The sequence below is a fragment of the Lampetra planeri genome, chromosome 68 (genome assembly GCF_965212315.1).
Source record: "Lampetra planeri chromosome 68, kcLamPlan1.2.h2, whole genome shotgun sequence".
Classification (NCBI taxonomy): Eukaryota; Metazoa; Chordata; class Hyperoartia; order Petromyzontiformes; family Petromyzontidae; genus Lampetra; species Lampetra planeri.
This window is the reverse complement of record NC_136173.1, coordinates 1290808-1315051: the sequence shown is the minus strand read 5'-3', so window position 1 is coordinate 1315051 and position 24244 is coordinate 1290808. Positions and strand designations below refer to the sequence as shown.

At 48.8% G+C, this 24244-nt stretch overlaps 1 protein-coding gene across 1 annotated transcript; it reads left to right on the top strand.

Moving 5' to 3' along the window:
• The first annotated feature begins 10712 nt into the window (after positions 1–10712).
• Positions 10713–22712, top strand: LOC144737332 (tubulin beta-4B chain-like). The gene is made up of 6 exons (XM_078619993.1): positions 10713–10855; positions 17196–17304; positions 17570–17680; positions 18993–19237; positions 19652–20254; positions 21202–22712. Exons 1-6 carry the CDS (start codon positions 10799–10801, stop codon positions 21412–21414), a joined length of 1338 nt encoding a protein of 445 aa, XP_078476119.1. The 5' UTR covers positions 10713–10798; the 3' UTR covers positions 21415–22712.
• Positions 22713–24244: the final 1532 nt, after the last annotated feature.

Genomic DNA, 24244 nt, shown 5'->3' with positions numbered 1-24244 from the left:
CACTCCCCGCGTCGGTGCCGGACAGGTGGGGAAGCTGACCACCTACTGGCGAGGACCCTGGATTGTGAGACGGCAGATCTCACCATGGACGGTGCTGATTCAGGGAGGAGAGAGGGGCCGGGAGATGGTGGTCAACATCCGCCGACTGAAGCCGTGGCGAGCAGCCCCCGAGGGGGGGAGCCCCGCCGTCCAAGTACCCCGAAACCCCGGGGTCCCCCCACCCCTCGTGCCCGGGGGCCTCGCGCAGTATATGGGCCCCACGGAGCCCCGGGCTCCGAGGGGCCCCGGGCGGGGCCGGGGGCGACGAGGACGGCGACCCTTAAACCCCACCGCCTCTGAGTTTGTTCCCCAGCCCGCAGGTGCCAGAGGCCGAGGGGAGCCGTTGGAATGGAGGAGGAGACCACCGCCGGAGCCCCAGGAGACGGAGCCGCCACCCCCGAGGCCAGCCACAAGGGCCGGGCGAATCCCGCGGACCCCGCGGCGATACCTCGTGGGGGCAACCCAGGCGAGGTGCTCCAGTCAACCCGGGACGGGGACTGGCACCCCGGGGGGCTATGTGGTGCCACAGCGATGGGGCCGCTCTGCCGAGCCAGGGAGCCGCCCGGCTTCCACCACCGCACTGCCCCCCATCACCCCCCCCACATAAGTACGCACCCGCACCCACGTAGGGCCTCGTGGTCGGGTCACCTACCCTGAGTTTTCACCCGAGGGCCCCCTCGGGGGGTTACCCCACGGTTTCTCAGGGCCAGGGAATTGGACAGGACCCTTCCCAGGCCAAGTAACACTGCGGCGCCGTGGGCGGATTTGAGATCGCACGACCACGGCGAGCTCAGAGAGCCCCGCAGTTAGAAACGCATACAAACACAAACACGGGTCAGCAGGGCAGATAGCTGGGATCAGGACCCGGGGCGACTGATTGGTCGAAAGGTCAAAGGCCGGCGGGATCGCAAAAGAGCGGGAAATCCTAGGCTCAGGATTGGTCGAGAGACCAAGGCGGTCGGGACGGGGGCGCCTAGCCTTTGATGTGAATAGTTTTAAAAGAAAACGCAGGGGCAGTAGGGAAGTCTCTTCTTCTGGAGTTTTGACACGGGGTCAGCGACGAGGGAGTCATCGGGCGAGCCGCTAGATTGTCTGCAGGACGATCTGAGCGCCGCAAGGTCACCAAGAACTACAGACGGTATCGTATTACGCGCCTTACAACACATTTAGAGCAGAGAGTAGGATCCGTAGGAGAGGGTTAGTTCGGGGTAAGGACGAGTAGGAAAGCGGTTTAACAGAGAGCGCAGCATAGAATAGGGCTGCACGCCACCAGAGAGTGGGTTAGAAGCGCCTTGCTGGCCCGCACACACACACGGGTGGCTCGGTGGGTTAACAAGGGCTAATAAAATCTCGAGCGTAGTAACAAAACCGTGTTGTTGGGTGTTTTTGAACGTGGTATTAGCGTGCACTGCATTCGCGGGTGTGTGGTCGTTGTATGTGTAAAGGCCGTGGTCTCTGTACGATTGTGCGGGTACGGAGGTGTGTGTGTTAACGCCCGGGGAGAGCACTTTTGTGTGTTGGCGTGCCTACGCAGCCGTGTGAGAGGAGAATCGTCCTTGTACGATACTTGTGTTGACGTGCACGCGCGAGTGCGGGAGGGGACGAGTCGTCGTGTCGGCGTGCGCCCCGCTCGCGTGTGCGAAATCGCGGTGTGCAGTGAAGCTGTTAGCTTTGTGCGAGCTTGCGTGTGCTCGTTACTTGCGTAAAGTGCGGCGCGGTGGTGGGCCCCTGACCCCCAACCCCGCGGCTCGAGCGCGTAATCGGCTGCGCATTGTTGTACGGTTTGTCTCGCGCGCACGGCGGCGGCAACTTGAGTCGTTGTGTCGGCGTGTGCCCCGCTTACGTGTGCTCGTTACTTGCGTAAGCTCTCGGCGTGCGTAATCGGCGTACCCCAGGTGCGCGATCGTAACGTGAGCGGCCAGCGCGGCGCAGAGCGGCGCAAGAGTGGGTATCGCGTGTGGAGCTGTGTGTGGGTGTGCGCGTACGTAATTAACCATGCCTGCTACGCGGACCCGCGGTGGAGGGGAATCCTCGGGCGACGGCTCCCACACCATGGGTGAGGAACCTAGCAGCGGTTCGCTTAGCAGCGGGGGGGCGATTGATGATGTTAGCCCGGCCGTTAGCATTATCGAGGGAGGGATCTCGGGGGCTAGCGACCCCCACATCCTCAGCAACCCGCGACCACCACCCATCCTTGCAGCGCCTTACGGCTCTCCGATCCTCCGAACGAAGGCTGTGGTAAACCTCCTCATTCTCTGACGTGGGATGCTGTAGCCGATGAGAGTGGGCCTGTCGCTTTTTCTCAACTAACCTGAACACCTCCTCTGTCAGCCAGGGTTTCTGGGAAGGTCTGGACCGCGTACCCAAAGCAGCCATTGCCGCTGCATGAGTCACAGTCCTAAACTTCGCCCATTTACCCTCGACATTAGGAGGAGTGGGGGACGATGCCAACCCCAGCTGAAAGCGATGATGAAATTCTCGCTTGCAACTTTCATCAGCTAACACATATACACAGACACACACATACAAAGATCCCCATGTAGCCTTAACAGACTGTTGGGGCAAGTGCTGTTAGCGAACACCGTCGAGGGGGTGGCTGGCCAGCACCAGGCCCAGACGCCTTTGTCTCCCCACTGGGGGGCCGTCCATAAATCCCCCCCCTCGTCACACGGCGTCACAAAATGTCAGATCCCCCCCTCAAATATGACGTCACAAAGCTCTGCCCCCCCCCTCCCGCAAAAAAAAAAACATGCTTCAAATCGCTTTAAACTATTGTCATTGTAGTATTTAATGTGCTGCTGCACTCTGATGTTGTAGGAGAAAACATTTATCAAAAAGTCTATTTAATTAAGTGGAACGTATTGTCTATATTTATTTCAAGTTGCGCATTTTGATGTGACGTCACATTTATCACCACCCCCCCTCGTCATACATCGTCGCAAATGTCTGACCCCCCCCCTCTAGGTGCGTGACGTCATTTATGGACAGCCCCTTAGGCTGTTATGGTCAGTGTTGTTAGAGCGAGCACCTATGAAGGTCGGCGGCACAGCACACAAGGGGGTCGGTGACCAGCACCACGCCCGGCCACCTTCATCTCCCAAGTGGCGATGTTCACACACTGCACCAGGTACTCATTTGAGGCTGAATCGACCTAGGAAGGCTCAGGACCGGTGCAGTTAATCGTCACTGGGGTTGGTCGTGAGCGGGAATCGAGCGCGGGTCGTCGGGTTCAGAGCTTAGTGTCGCGCTAACCGCTACACAACCACTCCCCACGCACTCATTTTCACACACACGCGTATGCGTTCAAAGATCAAAGTTCATTTATTAGGTATAGCCCTGTAAGCCATTCGGCTCTTGAATCGGGTGCAACCGCAACAAACAAAAACATGAACAAGAAAACATCTTAAAGTGACTATGTACAAACAGAAAATCCAAGAAAATACAGCAAAATATTGTGCAAATATCCCAGTGGGATGCAAGTCAAACAACAACAACCACAAGACAACTTAGATTAAGGCCATCAGTCTAACTCTGTACTACAACAAACAAACATGACCAAACCAAAATTTTTTTCGAAAATCACCAAAATAAAGCCATAAAAGCAATGAAACAGTGGTCATAGGAACTGTGACCGAATTTTCACAATAAACGACGTAAACAACATGTTCTACCAAACTCTGCAGCCATAGCTGGCTGCATGAGTCACTCCACAACAGTAGGAGCATCAGTCGGAGTATCAACATTTTTCAATGCACCTTTAAGATCAGCACGCACAATCAAAACACAAATCATACTTTGCATACTTTGCAGCGATCATCCGGAGCAAAACATTTTGGGTTATCCCCACTTTGTGCATTTTAGGCCACTAAATTGCAGTGGCAGCTAGGGGTGTACAACTCCTCTAGAGCAGTTTTGAGTGAAGATCTCATAGGTAGTGATTCAAGTTGCAGTTTATTGGCAATAGCATTCCAGACCCTGGGGGCATCAATAGCAAAGGCCCTTCCTCCAGTGTTTGTACGGCAATAGGGAATGTGAAGCTGGTAAATGAGCGAAGACCTTAGGTCAAATTTGTTCTTTGAAACAGAGAGGAGATCCAGCAGGTAATCTGCGGATTTTTTTGTAAGTACATCATGTATAAATAAGATCTGATGCACAAGCCGTCGAACATTGAGAGATGTTAAGTTTGACCCAATGTAGAGATCACAGTGGTGAGTTCTATATGGGCAGTTCAATGCAAATCTTAAGGCCGAGTGATACATTGAGTCAAGCTTCTTCAGTACAGTACTTGGGGCTGATTTATACACGATGTCACAGTAATCAAGTAGAGGCAGTATGGTAGCTTTTATCAATTCCAAACGGAACATATGGGGGGAAGCAGTGCTTTTGTCGATACAGAAAACCAATTTTAATTTTTGTCTTTTTACCAATATAATCAATGTGATCTTCAAATTTCAGTTTTGAATCAAGAATTACCCCAAGATACTTATAGATCTTGACTTGCTCTATTTGATAATTATGTAAGGAATGTAATTGGGGGGAAATAACTTCCTGCTTTAGTCCTGGTGAGAAGCATAGCACCTTGGTTTTGGAGGTATTCAGGACTAGTTTAATAGCAACTAGCTGATGTTGTAGTTTGTTGAAATCACCCTGGAGCTTAGCAATCACGTCATCCGGAGAGCGGCCAGCAGTAATCAGTATCGTGTCATCTGCAAAAAAATTTACCCTGGAATGATCCAGGTCAGTGCCCAATTCATTGACATAAAGAGAGAAAAAGAGGGGGCCGAGGATTGAACCCTGTGGAACCCCTTTTGTTATATTAACACTGTTTGACCTCCAACCATCTGTGAGTGCAGTTTGGGTGCGAAAAGAGAGATAATTTGTTAACCATTCTACTGCGTGTTTGGAGAAACGGAGGCAACTTAGTTTACTAAGCAGGGTGTTGTGGTCGACTGTATCAAAGGCTTTGGACAAGTCAAGAAAAAGACTGGCGCAGTACTGCTTACTATCAAGGCTACTGTAAATGTGATTCAGAGAGTCTAATGCAGCAGATGTGATGCTGTATTTTTTTCGGAACCCAGATTGTTTTTGATGTAATAGATTGTTGTCGGACAGGAAACTGCTAATTTGGTAGTTCAATAATTTTTCAAAAAATTTAATCAACGAAGACAAAATTGAGATAGGTCGGTAGTTATCTGGATCATCTTTAGGGCCCCCTTTGTGAAGTGGACGAACATATGAATGTTTCCATTTTAGAGGTATTGATGCTTCTTTGATGGACAGGTTGAAAATATGGGCTATAGGTTTGTATATCAGGTGACCAACAGTTAGCAGAGCAAAGACGGGAATACTATCTGCTCCGGTAGAGGAGAACTCTTTGAGGTAGGACAGTTGTTTCAGAACATTACTTTCGTGGATTGGCTGGAAACTAAATTCGTTTAATATTTGGACAGGGGTGTAGGGATTTGCATGTGCAGGGGTGACTCCCAATACATTATCAAACAGGTCACCAGCTTCAGAAAAATGAAGGTTAAAATTGTCAACTATCTTTTGGGGCTTTGAAAAATATTCCCCATTTCGGTTAAGCTCAACGGGCAGATTATCTGTGTTAGATGCCTTTTCGATACTTTTGATTGTTTTCCAGAAGATCCTGGTATTTCCATGTGATTCCAGGAGAGTGGAGGAAAAGTATGCATTTTTTGCATGCCGTATTTTTTTGACGCATCTATTCCTTTAAATCCTGTATTCTAGCCAGTCATGGACCAAATTACTTTTCTGAGCACATGCCCAAGCCTTGTCCCTAGTTTTCATGAGCTTAGTAATCAAGGGATCAAACCATGGTGGGCGGTTGCCTTTAGTTTTAAATCTAACCAACGAAGCATGCTTGTTAAGAATTTGGAGAAACGTGTACCTGAAGGTCTCCCAAGCCGTAGTCAGGTTGGGGATATCACAGACCTTGTCAATATCCGAGTGAAGCACATCATTAATAAATGCCTGAATTCTGAAGTGTCTCATGGAGTGCTTCTCAACCAATTTAGGGGGCCTTTCTGTCTGACTGATGATCTCACCCCAAATATGAAGGAGTGATCGCTAAGGTTATTACCCAGAACACCAGTCAGCGCGAAATTGTCAGGGGCATTTGTTAATAGGATGTCAAGCAGCGATGACTGTCCCGGGTTTTTTAGGTTGAGTCTTGTGGGGACATTTATTAATTGAAATAGGTTAAATTCATCTGCAAAATGTGTGGCCACGGCCGGCGGGTTTAGCCAATTCCAATTGAGATCACCCATTAAAATAATTTCACCTTTAGAAGAAGCTCCCTCAGTGCGTTCCCAGCTTCAACATCCTTACCACTAAATTTCGATTTAAAGCTTTCGTGACTGCAGGGATTCATCTTCTTGGTTCTTTCGGTAAAGTCACGTAGAAGGGAAGTAATAAAATAACTAAAAATAAAACATAATAAAATAATTCTCACGACGTTTCGGCCACAACGCAAGCAGCCGTCCTCAGGTGAAGAACATGTCTGTCGATAAGACAGAGTCTGAATGACACGTCCTAGGCTTGGAGCGTCTATTTAAGCTGGGAGGGAGGAGGAAGAGCGCCTTGACAAAATAATTTGCATATGAAAAGGAATTTAGCATATTTATGGGAAATGCAGGAATGCAACTAGTGCTACTTGTGAAATGCGTAGGTGGTGGGCGGGGGGTTTTCAAAGTCATTTTATGCCCATGCATTATGCAGGATTAGCAGCATCAAAGGGAGGGGGTAGGGGTAGCATTAATAAAGGGAAGGAATGTTAATAGTATGTAGCTGCAGTAACTAAACAACCACGTAAAAAGCTAAAGTATAAACTACATAGTATCATCAGTATGCTAAATATACTCTCAATAAGCTGAGCTACTAACCGTAAGTAATACATTACAATTCTAGGTCGCAAAAAATATAATATGCTTCCAGCTAAACTTTTTAAAACTTTTTCCTTACATCACACGGGTCTATCCCGTACTATATGCTGCCATATACAAACCCAACATTAAATTGTATACTGTATTACTATACACTACCCTATGTCTGAGAATAATACATAGTGTAATATTACACTATGTTTTATATTACACTATGTATTATTCTACCCACCCAACTGTATACCACACTGCTGTATATTCACGATACAATTACGATACTATATATTACCTTATACATTGTATGAAACATTACACTTTAATACTATTTATTATTATACAATATGCTATACACTATACCATTGACCGTCGCGTGAAAGGTACTAAGAGGAAGCAACGAAATATGTCAATGGGAGAGTGGTGGTAGGAAGCTTGCAGCGGAGCAAAGAATCCATTCCCTGCGGAGAATACAAGATATATAGTCAATGTCAGTGAGTGGAACGCGGTCTGAAAGTCACCGTAAACGTGGACACAATCAGTTAAAATCCGAAATGCATGGGCATAATATGACTTTGAAAACCCCCCGCCCACCTCCTACGCATTTCACAAGTAGCACTAGTCGCATTCCTGCATTTCCCATAAATATGCTAAATTCCTCTTCATATGCAAATTCTTTTGTCAAGGCGCTCTTCCTCCTCCCTCCCAGCTTAAATAGACGCTCCAAGCCTAGGACGTGTCATTCAGACTCTGTCTTATCGACAGACATGTTCTTCACCTGAGGACGGCTGCTTGCGTTGTGGCCGAAACGTCGTGATAATTATTTTATTATGTTTTATTTTTTATTATTTTATTACTTCCCTTCTACGTGACTTTACCGAAAGAACCAAGAAGATGAATCCTTACCACTAGGCGGTCTATAGCAGCACACTACCAATATCTGTTGATTTTTAGGGAGAGTGATTCTGAGTGCGTGCGCGCACACACACACACTCCCAGCGCTAGGATGACTCTTGACTTCTTGTGGAGGATCGCGCAGCTGAACAAAATTGTGTCGCGGTTCAATTTGAAAGCGCGAGTTCGCGTTTTAAGTCAATGTTAAAAATATAGTTCGTAGTTGCGGGTGTTCATGAGTGCGGGTGTTCGTTAGTCGAGGCGACCTTATGTACACACACGCAACCTACATACACGACACAATACAGGCGTGTCTCACTATAAACGAACGTCCTATTTACGAGAATTCGGTACAAGAAGAATGTTTAATTTAGCCCAATTGTATTCACAAAACGAGCACAACAACAATGTTCGCGTAATGAGCGGAGACCGGTCTAGTGAATGCGTTCCGTGGCGGCAGAGGGCGCAGCACAGCCCGCAGCTGTTTGCCGAGCAGCTGCTCCGTGCTGCGTTCAGCGCCTGATTGGGGGGGGCGAGGTGCGGAGGAGGAGGGGCGGGTGGGCGGCGGGTGGAGGGGCCTGATGGTGGCACGGTACCATTGGGGGTAGATTTGGGGAGGAGCGGTGGCGCAAAGGTTAGCGCCGCGGTGCTACGAACGCGGCGACAAGAGTTCGATTCCCGCTCACGGCTACCAACACCAGTGACGATCACCTGAACCGGTCCTGGGCCTCCTTCCCTAGGACGACTCAGCCTCAAATGAGTACCTGGTGCGGTGTGTAAACATCGCCACTTGGGAGACAAATGTGGCCGGGCGTGGTGATGGCCACCCACCCCTCGTGTGCCGTACGGGCCTTCATAGGTGCTCGCTAACAGCACTTGGCCCAACAGACTGTTAAGGCTATATGGGGGATATTTGTCTTTGGGAAGGGGGAGGTGTGTGTGTGAATGTACGAGAGACGGAGAGACGGAGAGAGCGCGAGAGGGCTGTGTGATTTGAGTGGAGAATGAGTGAGTGATTTCAAATATGTGGCTGTAAGGAGGTGATATCACAAGGCTCTACAGGGGGATCCTTGCACTGTGGTTCTTCACGGGTGGTAAGTGTTACATTTTTTTTTATCAAGGCCGTAATTATAATATATATGGGGTGGGGGATACCCCCCCCCAATATTCAAATATACTCAAAATGCCCCCCCCCCAATATATTGCTATAAAAATATATAAAAAATTGCTATGCTATATAAATAAAAACAACAATTTGCTAAACATTGGCCACAATATCTGGACTTGTATTCATATAACAATGCATAGATTTCTGTTTTTTTTTATTGCGGTTATTTATTAATCCCTAATCTCTCTCATTACCTACAATGAAACAAGAAAAGGTAAAAAAGAAAAAAAACAGAGCAATGTAATACAATACACTCTTAGACATTATTGTAAAAAAATACAAAAAATTCCATCCCATGTGTTAGTGCATTTTTTGATATTTTAGTCAGGAAATTCGTTTTCAAATTTTTATTTTTTTCTGGGGGGGGGGGGGACCCCTATACCCCATGGAAGATTTGGTTCCCCCAATGTTGACTCCATAGCTACGGCCTTGCGTTTTATTACTTAATGTTTTTTTTATATAGTCATTTGTATTTCTCACGTGGAACGTGTTGGGGCTGAATCCTCTATCTCAGCTTTTAACACGGGGGAGCGAGTCAATGGGAAAACGGCGATCGCGTAACGAGCGTTCACTTGCCAAGCAATTTTCGCGGAACTCATCTCGCTCGCTAAGCGAGACGCGCCTGTGCACGAGACGCACAGACCCCCGACTCACCCCGACTCCTCCACACGTACGTCAGCCTCACCTCTGGCTCACCACGCTCACCGCCCACAAGGACAAAGATCCCCCGCATAGCTTCGACAGACTGTTGGGGCAAGTGCTGTTAGCGAGCACCTATGAAGGCCGGCACGGTACACGAGGGAGTGGATGGCCAGCACCACGCCCGACCGCCTTTATCTCTCCAGTGGCGACGTTTTTACACATCGCACCAGGTACTCATTTGAGGCTGAGTCGACCTAGGTGTGACCCAGGACCGGTTCAGATAATCATCACTGGTGTTTGTGTTCGTGAACGGGATTCGAACTCGGGTGGCCGGATTCGTAGTGCAGCGTGCTAACCACTGCACTGCCACTCTCCACAAAGACAAAGTTCTCCCGTGTAACCTTGACAGACTGTTAGGGCAAGTGCTGTTAGCGAGCACCTATGAAGGCGGGCACGATACACGAGGGGGTGGGTGACCAGGACCTCGCCCGACCGCCTTTATCTCCCCCAGTGGCGATGTTTACACGCCACACCAGTTGCTCATTTGAGGCTGAGTCGACCTAGGGGATGACCAGGGCCGGTTTTAGATTATTCGTCACTAGCTGTTGCATATGAGCGGCAATCGAACAGTCATCTGAACCCAGACTGGGTAACCCACTCACACGCATTCCAAACACTGTAACAGCTGTTGGGCTCAATCCAGACACTGAACAGCTGAGAGCAGCTTCACACACACAGAAAATAATCCCTCGCTTAACACAAACACGACTCTTCAAACAACTAAAAAAACAAGTTAACTTCTCAAACTAAGACCTCATTTAAATCATATCAATAATCCACGTAATTATGTATTCGCGAACATCAACTTAACAAAACAGCTATTATAAAAATGACGTAAGATAATTTCATTATTTTATTACTTTTTACATTGTTGGGAGTGGGGGCAGGGGGCGGGCGGAGGGTTACATACACATCCCCGAGCTCGCCTGGGAATGTGCAATTCGGCCTGGGCGTCTCCGGGCCGCATCACGCCGCGTAGGGATCCGGGGCCAGTGGCTATATAAGGGAGAGCCGACACATCGCGCGGCGAGAGGCTTAGAGTTGGGCACCGTTGAGATTTTAATTTTGTGGTCGACGTTCCGAGCACCGAGACTGAATCATGCGTGAAATTGTACATATTCAAGCCGGGCAATGCGGCAATCAAATCGGTTCCAAGGTAAGCCACATTCATTCAGTTTCACCAAAGTATTTATACTGGGGGAATCCGATGAGCTATAAAGCTCTTTTTTTGTCACATGTTCCCAGTAGTATTATACCAATTTAATGTTGGTGTAATAGGGTAAAATCTCGACTAGTCGGACTGGGAGGTGGGTCTAAGCTTGCTGGTCTGGCTCGCTGAAAGTCGGGCTGGCTGATAAATTACAACAAAATCGACGTGGGTTTAACTTCGCTGGGTTTCAACTCGGGTCTGTCCCGTGTGTAACTGTGTAGACATCACCCCAGCAGTTGTGTCCGCATTGGGCTCTTTAGGGGCGTTGTGGCACACATGATGCACCCCCGCGGAAGCGGACAACGCAGAGCTACCTCGGATCCCTTGCAGCGACCTTCATTAGCACCCTGCCTGCCATACGACGACAGCCAGGGACCGCAAGGACCGATTTCAACTTTTACTGAAATAGTTACGGATAGTCTTTTTTTAACCCGTATACTGTGCAGTAATGTGTAGGCTTTAACTTATATTATTGTAGTTGCACCATGTATTGGGTTTAAAAGAAGACGGTTTCACAGTGACAATATTAGTAAAACATTTAGATGTACAATATTCACAAATAAATATATTGTGCTGCCTCTCGTGTGTATGCGCATGTCTGTTAGCAAAACTATCCTGGTGATGTTCAGTAACACCTTCGGTAGCGGCAAATGTTGTACGCTGTGTGTGTATTTTGTAAATATTGTTTTATTACGTGTTTCTAGTGTTGATTCGGGGGTGCCCATTTGTGGTCGACTCTATGCGTCGCATAACGCCACCACAGACTCCCCCACCCCTCTATCGTAGCGCCTGGGTCACGCATTAAATCGGTATATATCTTTTTTTTTATCCTATGGAATTTGTCCATTAAAAGCGCAGTGCCATAATTTTTTACGTGATCGTGGTTTTTGTGACCAGACCACGGACATGAACTAGCTAGAATTAATTTGAGAACCAACCCGGTTATCACAACTCCATTGTATGGATCTCGGTGTGATTACATTCAGTGTTTATGACACGGATGGTGATCCCCCGGTTAAGAGAGTAGCCCCAGCCATTATACAAAGGAGGTCCGTGCTGCTGTATGACCACTGCAGTAACAAATCAAAAGTCGTCAACATTGCAGAGGACGACTCGAGCAGGGAGGGATCAATAAGGAACGTTGCACATCTTAACAAACGGGGTATTTCACGGTCAATAAACGAAAGTTCAAACATCTGGGAGCAAGAGGTGCCTGGAAAAAAAAGTTTAGGGACAGGTATGGTGAGGGTTGCTATCTTTTTTAAAATAATATGGGAGAAAGGAGTTCGGCTCCATTTTCTTTCCCATGCAATTCCCTCTATTATAGGGCGCCAATGCGTACTTTTAAACGTACTTTAACAGAACGATGGACCAATAACTCGATCCAGAATACAAAGAATCTTAAGATTTGGAATTTGTTAGCGATGCCTTGGTTCGTTATGCACTATTTACGCACTGCACAAGGACACGGACCAACTGTGGTGGATCATTTATCAACAACCAAGTACATCCATAATGGGGGTTTCTTGGGTTAGATCGCCTAAATACTGTATATGAATGTGTCGTTAAAACCCGTCACCACCCGACACAGCCAACTAGTGATGATATTGGTCGCGAAAGCCTCCGTGGTAAAACCAAGTACAGTACAACCGCATCTCAATACTCGACACACCCCCCTCCCCCCGAACAACAATTACAGAACACCAAGTATAACCGATTCTTCAAAACTCTTAACTCGAACCCATCCCACACAGTGCCTCTGCATGTCATGCGCAGACTCTTAGTGTAGTGGATAGTCGTGTAGTGTATAGTGTAGTGTACAGGCGACATGGCATTTGCAGACTCGTCGCCTGATGGCGGTGCTTTGCTCTTCCGCGGCTGCGCCTCGAGTAAACACAGCGTCTCTTTCGTAACGCCAAAAGGCGAACAGCACAAGAACAATGCCACTATCAGGGTATTTATATCTCGGGGCGAGCAGTTACAATGTGACCTTTCTTGCCAGTATCATCTTAACAGGTGTTAAGAGCTCTCCTTTTGCCATCCTCTGGTCTAACTGCTTGAGACAAGGCTCTAAAGAAAGCTGTCTCTGGTGTGGACCAGGCATTAACTATGTACCATAGTTAATGCAGACATGAGTCCTTGCAAAAGGTTTCAGTTTTTTTTTTTACATCTTAACACAACTTTTTATTGCCAGAAAGGGTAAATATATTATAATTGGAGTCACTAGACATCTGCACTACCCTGTAGATCAGTGGTTATTCTCAACCATTTTTGGCTACTTTTGTACCCCCCCCCCCCCCTTTGTTGAATTTAGTTTCAACCGAGTACCGCCTTGCCTGACCCAACATGGATCTGAGAAATAAATGCATGAATAATGAACATTAGTATTTTAACCAATTGTCTGTTTTGTGAGGTACCCTGGTAACTGCGAGCGAATAAAAAATTAAACGGACGCATAACGTAATTTTTGGCGCTTGATGGTTACTCTTGTAAGCCACATTGTTTATGATCAATGAGATTAGAAAGGTCTTTGATATCGTTCTAGGTTACCTTATGTTCTAGATTTGAAGCTTTCGTGACTGCAAGGATTCATATTCTTAGGTTTTTTCGGTAAAGTCACGTAGGTAAAACATCAAAATTAATGAAAATAAAATAAAATAAAACAAAAATCACGACGTTTCGGAGGCAACACAAGTCTCCGTCATCAGGTGGGACCGTCACAGCCGAATTAGCTGCATAAAGTGAGGCAATGATTCAAGATGTAATCCCTTATAAGCAAGTTGAAGGGGGGAGGAGAGGGGGGGGCTCATCAGAATGTGGTAGCCAATGAATGGAAACGTATCGGGAGGGAGGGGGGCGGGGCTCAAAGACAGCACGGAGTGCTCAACACATGACGGCACGGAGTGCTCAACACATGATACACATGATAGACAAAAGAACGAAAATGCCCTTGTTTATACCAATGCTGGCTGAACAATGAAGAGAGCACTATTTTACTTTACTTTACCGAGTGTTAACATCCCCAGTTATTTTTAACAGTACTCTCTTCACTGTTCAGCCAGCATTGGTATAAACATGGGCATTTTAGTTCTTTTGTCTATCATGTGTATCATGTGTTGAGCACTCCGTGCCGTCATGTGTTGAGCACTCCGTGCTGTCTTTGAGCCCCGCCCCCCTCCCTCCCGATACGTTTCTATTCATTGGCTACCACATTCTGATGAGCCCCCCCCCCTCTCCTCCCCCCTTCAACTTGCTTATAAGGGATTAGATCTTGAATCATTGCCTCACTTGATGCAGCTAATTCGGCTGTGACGGTCCCACCTGATGACGGAGACTTGTGTTGCCTCCGAAACGTCGTGATTTTTGTTTTATTTTATTTTATTTTCATTAATTTTGATGTTTTACCTACGTGACTTTACCGAAAAAACCTAAGAATATGTTACCTTATGTATTTACATGTTATTGGAGTGATTTTATATTGGCAGATTCGTACGTGATTATTCAGCAATGACGTTCTCATGTATGATGTAATTTCACACATTTATAAATCACCTCGCGGTACCCCCTTGGGACATTGCCACGTACCCCCTGGGGCCTGCGTACCCCCCCTCCCCCCGCTTGAGAACCACCGCTGCTGCTGTTGGTTTCCAACATGTGGTCCGCGGTCCTTGGTGGTCTGCGAGGCTACTACAGCGGGCCCGTGGAAAAGATTAAGCAATAGTGATATCATCCTCCCCAAGGAAATGTACAATTTCAAATGACTACGCGTAGTAGTAGCATGTGGTGTTGCCCGAAATGTTCGGAGGTTGAAAAGGGGTGTGCACACTAAAACGTTGCGGACTGCTGCTCTCGAGAGCTCCTTTAGAGAAGGGAACTTATGGGCCTTGACTAAAGTCATCAGGAATGTGCCCAATCTTGGAAGCTAAGCAGGATTGTAAAAACCCTGCATAGTGCTTGGATGGGCGAGCGCCTGGCATGGCGGGTGCGATAGGCTGCTGCTGCTTTGGGACCACGTTGTAGGCAGCAGAGATCAGTGCGGCAAAATCACATTTACTCTGCCCCCTTCTGTGTTTCCCACCTTGACCAACCCACCGGGACGTTATGGCCAAAAAACACCCCACGTGACATGGGGGAGGGGTGGGTCTCGTTATCCAGCAGTGGAGTGACACAACTATACTTATTACAAAGTTAAAGGACAGGCGAGGTTGATATTGGCTTTGTCAATGTCTATGGGAGTATGGGTTCAAGGGCACCACCATGGAGGAGGTCGTGGGTTCGATCACAACCCTGGCACCTGCTGCATATTTGGAGTGTGCTTGTCTCTCCTCCGTGGTCACGTGGATTTTTCTCCGGATCCTCCAGTTTTTCCTTCCACATTTAGAATCAACGTGCGTTTAGAGTATTTGCCTACTATAAATTTCCATATAAGCCACTTCGTTGAGCGATCATTTGTGACGGCCAGGTTGCTTTTCGAAAACGCGCTATACACCTCAGTGAGCCTTATCTGGTAAATGGAATTTTTGTTAGTTTTTAAAGTAAGTTATAAGCCCCGGAGTTTGGGTGCCTCACTCACACTTGAGTGATGCGGTTTTGTCTGACCAGAGCGGCTTGACTGAACTCCATCAACGGAGAGGCAGTGCAGCAGGTGACACGACTTACAGCAAGAAGGGGCCTGAGTTCGATTCCCAACTCTCGCACCTTTCTCTGTGGAGTTTGTATCTCCCTCTTCACCCCGTTCTGCGTGGGCTTCATCTGGGTTCTCCGGGTTGCTGCTCAACTAAACAAACACGCACATGCAATGCAACTCGTATTGGCCAAACATCCTACTACTGAATAATTCCCTGCAAATTACTTTATTGGGATCACACACACACACGCAGCAGTAGCAAAATCGCCACTGCTACTGTGCCAACTTGGCAGGACCCTGCTGAAAAAAGAGTTTAGACTAGGACGGGCTGTCCTGGAATAAATAGATGGCATTATTCGTCTCATTACCATTCATCTCACAAACAACTCCGCCGTTGTCTCGTCTCGTCAATGCGCGTGTTTAATTCGTAGATATATTTAAAAACGCATTTTTCACACTCTTTGGAGTTGTGATTGATTTTATACGGAACTAAACATTCGGTTTAAATAGACACAACGTTTTGTTTCTGTGGACTCGAAAAGGGAGCTCATTCATGGGTTCGTCTGTCCTGAGCTCATTGATGTGGCCTGGTAGCAGCGTGTTCGTCGTTTCAGAGATGTTAACTACCTTGCCTGGTATAAAGGAGGTCGCAGGTCTGATCTTGATCCTAACGATGCCTGCTGTATATATGGAGTGTGCACGTTCTCCCTGTGGTCACGTGGTTTTTCTCCGGATCCTCCAGGTTTCCATCCGTTTAGAATCGAAATCATACGATTAGAGTATTTGGCTGCTATAAATTTCCATATGATGATAAGCCACTTTGATTCGTTGTGCTATAATTTGCGGCCAGGTTGCTTCTGAATAAAGAGCGATATAGCTCAGTGGGCCTTACCTTCCAAAATAAAATAAAACAGCTTGGTTTGGTTTTGATTTATGGTCCACATCTGGCAGGCTGCCTTGGTTAAAGCTGCCGGGTGTATTAACCTAAAGAGTAAATGCATCGCAATGGGCGTTAAACATCCCGTGATGTCGCAATGAGGACGCCATTGTGCCAGCATCAGGGTCCAAATTTGATTAAGTTTAAAAAAGAAAATGCACTGCAGATTACTTGGCTGAGATTTTAAACGGCAGCATTATCTCACCGACTGTGAAAGTACTACACACCGTGTTTTTTAAACATAGTGCCTTCTTTCTTCGTGATAGCCTTCACTATAACAATTAGAAACGAAAATATAAATTGTATTTTACTAGGTAAGGCCCACTGAGTTGTATATCTTTATTTCAGAAGTGACCTGTTCCACAAATGATAGCCCTAATGAAGTTGCTTATCACTTGTTAATATATAGCAGCCAAATAACCTCAATGCACATTGATTGTAAATGTGGAGGGGAAAATCAGAGGACCCTGAGAAAAATCCACACGACCACGGGGAGAACCATACACACTCCAAATATACAGGCGTTAGGGTTTGGATCGAACCCACGACTGCCTGAATACCAGTTGAGGTAGTTAACATCCCGGGACCGTAGTGCCCCGTCGCCAATGACTCGCATAGACCCTTATGCTCACAAACAGACATCTGCACTCCCCCCGTCTCCCCATATATATCTCTCTTCTTGTCTCCATGTATGTGTGCCTGTCTCCCCCCACACGTCTCAGTTCTGGGAGGTGATCAGTGAGGAGCATGGGATCGACCCCACGGGCGATTATGCGGGAGACTCGGCCACACAGCTTGAGAGGATCAACGTCTACTACAACGAGGCGTCTGGTGAGAGGCGCTGGGGATGGCAAACGGTCATAGGCAACGGTCATAGGCAACGGTGATAGGCAACGGTGATAGGCATGGAGATGAGGAATCATTCAAGACTTCAATTGAACACTTTGACAGATATTACCATTACTGACTTTGTCAATGAAAACATTACCCTGGTGTGAGATGGTAGAATCTCCTCCCCTACAGTGCCATGATCGCGTCACTACTGCACCATCTCCACCCACCCTCACCACCCCCACCCCCTCCGGGCTCCGCACAGGAGGGAAATACGTGCCGCGTGCGATTATGGTGGATCTGGAGCCCGGCACAATGGATGCTGTGAGATCCGGACCTCAGGGACAGATGTTCCGGCCAGACAACTTCGTGTTCGGTGAGATTCTTAACCCTTTCCCTTTCCGATTAAGTCACATCTCACTCAACCCAGCGCATGAAGTCACTTTCTTAAGATCACGCGCAGTGGCAACATCGCCCCTCTACTGCGAAGATTTGGCAGGACCCTCCTGAATAATCGTCGTGAGGTTTTAAAAGTAAATTTGTGTCTTTTTTATTTCTGGACAAAATGTTTGTGAATCGCTTCTTTACCGTTCATGCAAATTCTAAGTCTGTTATATGTTGCCACTGTGGCGAGATGTTAACTACCTTACTTGATATACAGGAGGTCGTGAGTTTGATCCCGACCCTGATGATGCCTGTTGTACAGTATTTTTGGAGTTTGCATCTCTCTCTCCCCGTGGTTCCGTGGATTTTTCTCCGGGTCCTGCGGTTTTCCTTCCACATTTAGAATAAACATCATGCGTTTAGAGTATTTGGCTGCTATACATTTCCACATAAGCCGCTTCGTTGAGCTATCATTTGTGATAGCCAGGTCCCTTCTGAAAAACATCTCTCTAGCTCAGTGGGTCTTACCTAGTAAGATAAAAAAAGAGTTTATAGTTCAAAGCACAGCTTTGCTGGATAAAGGTTTCCCCATTGTTGTTCAAGGGGATTGTTTGACCATACTTCACCGTGCCAGTCAGTGTAGGTTGGTTAAACGTGGAACTACAATCTCTCTGCCACAATGCAGCCCTGCAGCAGGTTTGGGCATATTTATTCTACTATTATTTTCGATATGCAGGAAACCCTCAGCCAGAATAGAAAAAAAATTTAGTTATAAATATATACTATCTTTACTACCCGGCTTCGCCCGGGACTTGGATTCACCACGCCTGGCCACCTTTGTCTCCCCAGTGGCGATGCTCACACACCACAGCAGTTACTCGTTTGAGGCTGAGTCGACCTAGGGGAGGCCCAGGAGCGGTTAAAATAATCGAACTCGGGTCGCCGGGTTCGTAGCGCGGCACGATAACCACTACACTACAATGCGTTACGCTTCCACATGCGCGGGTCACGTGACAGATTTGACGCCCAAGCTCACTTGCCGTGCAAAATATATATGCATTATTGAGCTCCCCCCCCCCAAAAAAAAACCACAAGTGTATTTTAATAATTTTTGCATGGTGTACAGTCTGGAAAGTACCCACATGGCAAATTTCAAGTTTGTTGCATGTCGGGAAGTACGCTAAACATTTTGAACAGACACGCATAATCACAACTCTGCCTTTATATATATATAGATAAACAAACTATGCTCCCCTCACCTGAACTACTGCCTCCCCCTCCTCCCCTGTCCCCGTGCATCCCAGGGCACACGGGTGCGGGCAACAACTGGGCCAAGGGCCACTACACGGAGGGAGCGGAGTTGGTGGACTCGGTGCTGGACGTGGTGCGCAAAGAGGCGGAGAGCTGCGACTGCCTGCAGGGCTTCCAGCTGACGCACTCGCTGGGCGGCGGCACCGGCTCGGGCATGGGCACCCTGCTCATCAGCAAGATCCGCGAGGAATACCCCGACCGCATCATGAACACCTTCAGTGTGGTGCCCTCCCCCAAGGTAAGACGATAGTACAAGTATCAGTACTATCGTCCTATAGTACTGATACTATAACCCCAACTGCATCATGAACACCTTCAGTGTGGTGTTCTCCAAGGTGAGGGGCACCAGGAGAGCGGGTTCCAGAGGGCCGCGGGCTCCGCCATGATGACAAAACTGGTAATCACCCCAGCCGCATGATGAACACGTTGAGCGTGGTGCTCTCAAGTTGAGGGGCACCAGCGGAGTAGATGGAGGATAAGGAGACTACAGAAGTGGCCCTGATGCTCGACTTTACACACGAGCACTGCCTATGACTCCCTGGCCGTGAGCTCCTGCATCCTCAGACTTGTCCACCCAACTACTCGCTCACCCGGACCCTCACCAAGCCACTCGCTCGTCCCCTCAATCTCCCACTCCATTCCCTCCCCGCAGGTGTCTGACACGGTGGTGGAACCGTACAACGCGACGCTGTCGGTGCACCAGCTGGTGGAGAACACAGACGAGACGTACTGCATCGACAACGAGGCGCTCTACGACATCTGCTTCCGCACCCTCAAGCTCACGACGCCCACGTACGGCGACCTCAACCACCTGGTGTCGGCCACCATGAGCGGCGTCACCACCTGCCTGCGCTTCCCGGGCCAGCTCAACGCCGACCTGCGCAAGCTCGCCGTCAACATGGTGCCCTTCCCTCGCCTGCACTTCTTCATGCCGGGCTTCGCGCCGCTCACCAGCCGCGGCTCGCAGCAGTACCGCGCGCTCACCGTGCCCGAGCTCACCCAGCAGATGTTCGACGCCAAGAACATGATGGCGGCGTGTGACCCGCGGCACGGCCGCTACCTGACGGTGGCCGCCATCTTCCGCGGCCGCATGTCCATGAAGGAGGTGGACGAGCAGATGCTGAACGTGCAGAACAAGAACAGCAGCTACTTCGTCGAGTGGATCCCCAACAACGTGAAGACGGCCGTGTGCGACATCCCACCCCGGGGCCTCAAGATGTCAGCCACCTTCATTGGCAACAGCACGGCCATCCAGGTGAGAGGGCGGGAAGGGGAAAGGGAGATGAGGGGAGGGGGAAGGGAGATGAGGGGAAAGGGAGATGAGGGGAGGGGAAAGGGAGATGAGGGGAGGGGGAGGGGGGAGATGAGGGGAGGGGGTGGTACAGTGCTGTCACTGTCGGGTTTGATTCCTGTATCGGGCGACATTCTGCATGGAGTTGTTACATTCTCCCCACGTTCTGCAAGCGTTTCCTCTTGGTTTCTTCCTGAATTGAAACAAAACAATGAAATGTAACTTATCGGCCAAATATCCCAGTGCTGGAGTTTTACCTGCAAATTACTCAATAGCTACATCACCTCCCACTGAAACAACTTGGCAGGGCCTCCCCCCCCCCCCCCCCCTCTTGAGACTCGGTGAGGCTTTGCTGAGATGTATCGCCACTTGAAATGTGTCGCTGCCACAGGAGGATGCTGCTGCGTCTAAACTGGACCCAAAGAGTGCCCAACGTACAATAAGAAGGTTGCACGTAGAAGAAGAAGACAACAACCTGATGATGATGCAGGCAGTCATGAGAAGGAAACTGACAACTATTGGGACACACAGATGTAGGATGGACAACAACAGAAGAATTACAAGTGTCTTGTTGTTGTTCGGGAACATGGAAGGAACCGGATAGAGGAGAAGACCTAACAGACTCAGAATGGCTTGACGACGACATTAAGAGATCGGTTGCAGAAAGATGTGGCACTACTGAAGTTTTTTGGCACTACAAGACAGAGGAAAGTGGAAATAAATAACAAAATGTGCAGTGGACACACCTACTATGGGCTATCTGCCCATGGATCGTGATGATAATGATGATCACCATGCCTCACTGCGTTTACTCTTCGTGTCCCGCAAAGTCCCCGTGTCTGATTGTATCTTCATGTCTCTCCCCGTGTCTCCCCGCGTCTCTCCCCCCCCACACCCCTTTGCGTGTGCAGGAGCTGTTCAAGCGAATCTCCGAGCAGTTCACGGCCATGTTCCGCCGCAAGGCCTTCCTGCACTGGTACACGGGCGAGGGCATGGACGAGATGGAGTTCACCGAGGCGGAGAGCAACATGAACGACCTTGTCTCAGAGTACCAGCAATACCAGGACGCCACGGCCGAGGAGGAGGGAGAGTTCGAGGAGGAGGGCGAGGAGGAGGCCGCCTGAGAGGCCAGCGCTCAACGCAACCCACATGGCTGCCAGCACTCGCGGCTGGCATACGTACGCAACGGCTGGCATACTTACACACGGCTGGCATACGTACGCATGGCTGGCATACGTACACACACGTATGTGTGTTTAACGTCTTTCGCACTGTACGTAGCCAACCACTCTTAATTCGAGATGCGTGGGAGGACAAAAATCTAAACACAAAAAGCAATTTTAAAGAAATGAGTTTAACATGTTGGCTTTCGAGACCAATATCATCCATAATATAGCTTTTCTAGGGTTAGATCGCGTAAAAATGTGTAGTTAAACGCGCCACCGCAGAAATGAGTTTGAAATCTACACACCTGCAGTGGCCTCCGGTTGCCGAAAGAATACATTATAAGGTCGCACTCATTGCACAAAAAGTGCTTGCCACAGATGAACCACAATAGCTTGCCGACCTCGTCAAGGAGTATAAACTATCGCGCAAACTCCGGTTACCCTCACAGGGGCTTTTGGCTAACCATGGAACAAAGATGGCCACCGCATCGTGTGCTTTCAAAAGTGCTTCAACGGCCATCTGGAACACTCTTCTTTCCGGTATTAGGAAGCCACTGGAGCTATGCACTTTAAAATCATCACCTAGATTGTAATCTCATTTCTTTAGAACCACTTTTTGTCTTTAGTTTGTTGTCCTTCCCTAGCAACCTCTGATTATCACGGTTGGCTACATACGGTGCATACACACACATACCGTACCATGCAGTAAGCTACTATAAGATCTGTCGTCCAGATGATAACCCAATTTAGTTTTTTTATGCCCCACATATATACATAGACACGCATATTCTCTGCCACACTCATGATTAGCATGAAGACACTTGTTTACCCAGGAAAGACCTCGCTGTGTCTCAAGACTGCTTTTCCAGAGGGCCCTGCCAAGTTGTCATAATAGTAGGGTACACCCCCCCCCCCCCCCCCCCAGTTCAATATACGCGCACACGCCTCGCACATTCACCCACCCAGACTCGCTCAACTTGCCTCACTCTGTCAACTCAATAGTCTGCTTGCTCACGAGCGCTCGTTGCCCCGGTACTCTGTCGCAGCTCGGCACGGGCTTGACTGTGGGGGGCCTCGTGATTTCTCCCCCCCCCCCCCCGGAAGTGACTTTTGGAAGAAGAGAAAAATCAATTAAACTTTTGCATAATTTCACCAAATTATATTTAGTTTGTGTGAGAATGTGGAGTGTGTGGGGGAGAGTGTGTGTGGGGATCTTGTCATGATTTATGTATGTGTAATAAAGGACTCTTTCTCAATGTCGATCTCTGTTGTCCTTTATTTGGGTTCGTAGAATCTCGTTCACACGGCGTCTCTCCCGATGATCACTCCACAGCCACTCTGCTGCTCGTTCTGCAGCTTCACTGCTGCTCCGCTCTGAGGCTAGCCTTCCACTGCTCGCTAGCCCTCTGCATCCTGACACCGATGGCTGATGGTGCCGACGTCTCCCACCGCGTGGCGACCGCGCCACTCTCCCCGTACTGCCCAGCGTGGCCTCCTCCTGTTTCACTCCGTCTCAACTCCCCGTTCCCCTTCCGGTTCTCTCCCTAAATCCTCTCCCCAACGTGACCCTAACTCCTCCCTCTCCTCACGTGACCCAGACTCCGCCCCCCCTCAATCCTTGCTCACATTACATATGATTGGGAGCTGTAGTTGCAGCGGTTAGCACGCTCCGATACGGACTACCGCGACTCCAGTTCAATTCACGCTCACGGCCAACCCCAGGTGACGATTATCTGAATTGATCCTGGGTCTACCGTAGGTCGACTGCCTCAAATTCGTACTTGGTGCGGTGTGTCGTGAACGCCGCCACTTCAGAGACAAAGGCAGCCGGGCGTGGTGCTGGCCACCCAACCCCACGTGTGACGTTTTGGACTTCATAAGTGCTTACTAACAGCACTTGCCCCAACAGTCTTAAGACAGTACGGGGGATCTTTGTATGCGTGGGTGTATTTGTGTGCACAGATACTACCATATTGTGTGCAATTGTTATTTTCCCTGAAAAGCTTTTTACGGAGCCCCAACTTTTTTTTTAAAGGGTGCTGTCAAGGTTGTGTTTGCAGTAGGGAGGCGATGCTGCCGCTGCTGCGTGTGATCCCAATTGATACATTTGAAGTTACATTTTCAGCACTGGGATGTTTTGACCAATGCCAATGACATTGTGTGTGGGCAACTGGCCTTGTGGCTGTTAGCGCGTTGCACTACCAACCCGGCGACCCGAGTTCGATACCCGCTCATGGCCAATACCAGTGACGATTGTCTGAACCGGTCCTGGGCCTCCCCTCGACTGCCTCAAATAAGTACCTGGGGTGCTGGCCTTCATTGGTGCTGCTCGTGGACAGCACCTGCCCCAACAGGCTGTTAAGACTATATGGCGGGAATCCTTGTCTTTGTATAGCGATTGGAGGAAACCCATGCAGAACAGCGGGTGAACATACGTGGAGTCCCAAGACCATCTTGCCTGCGAGTGTTGCAACTGCGGCCACCCTACCTCCGACCGCACGATGCGGTACTCCTCAATGACACATTCTGCTGGGGTGATGATTTTTTTGTTTTCCTCTGATGCGGGGAGCTGAGAATGGCCGGCCGCGTGTGTTTTTGTGAGACGAGGTGGAGCTTGCCTGCGGAAATCGGCAGTCGGAAAAACAGTGGCAGAGCGTGAAGTTGTTCAAAGTGCGCAAGTGTGGACGAGTGGAAGCCGCCTCCGTCATAGCCACGCCCCCACGCTCATCACCCCGAGAGGCCACTAATATCGGCTATTCGCCGTGCCTCGCAAATGCGAGAGGGGGCC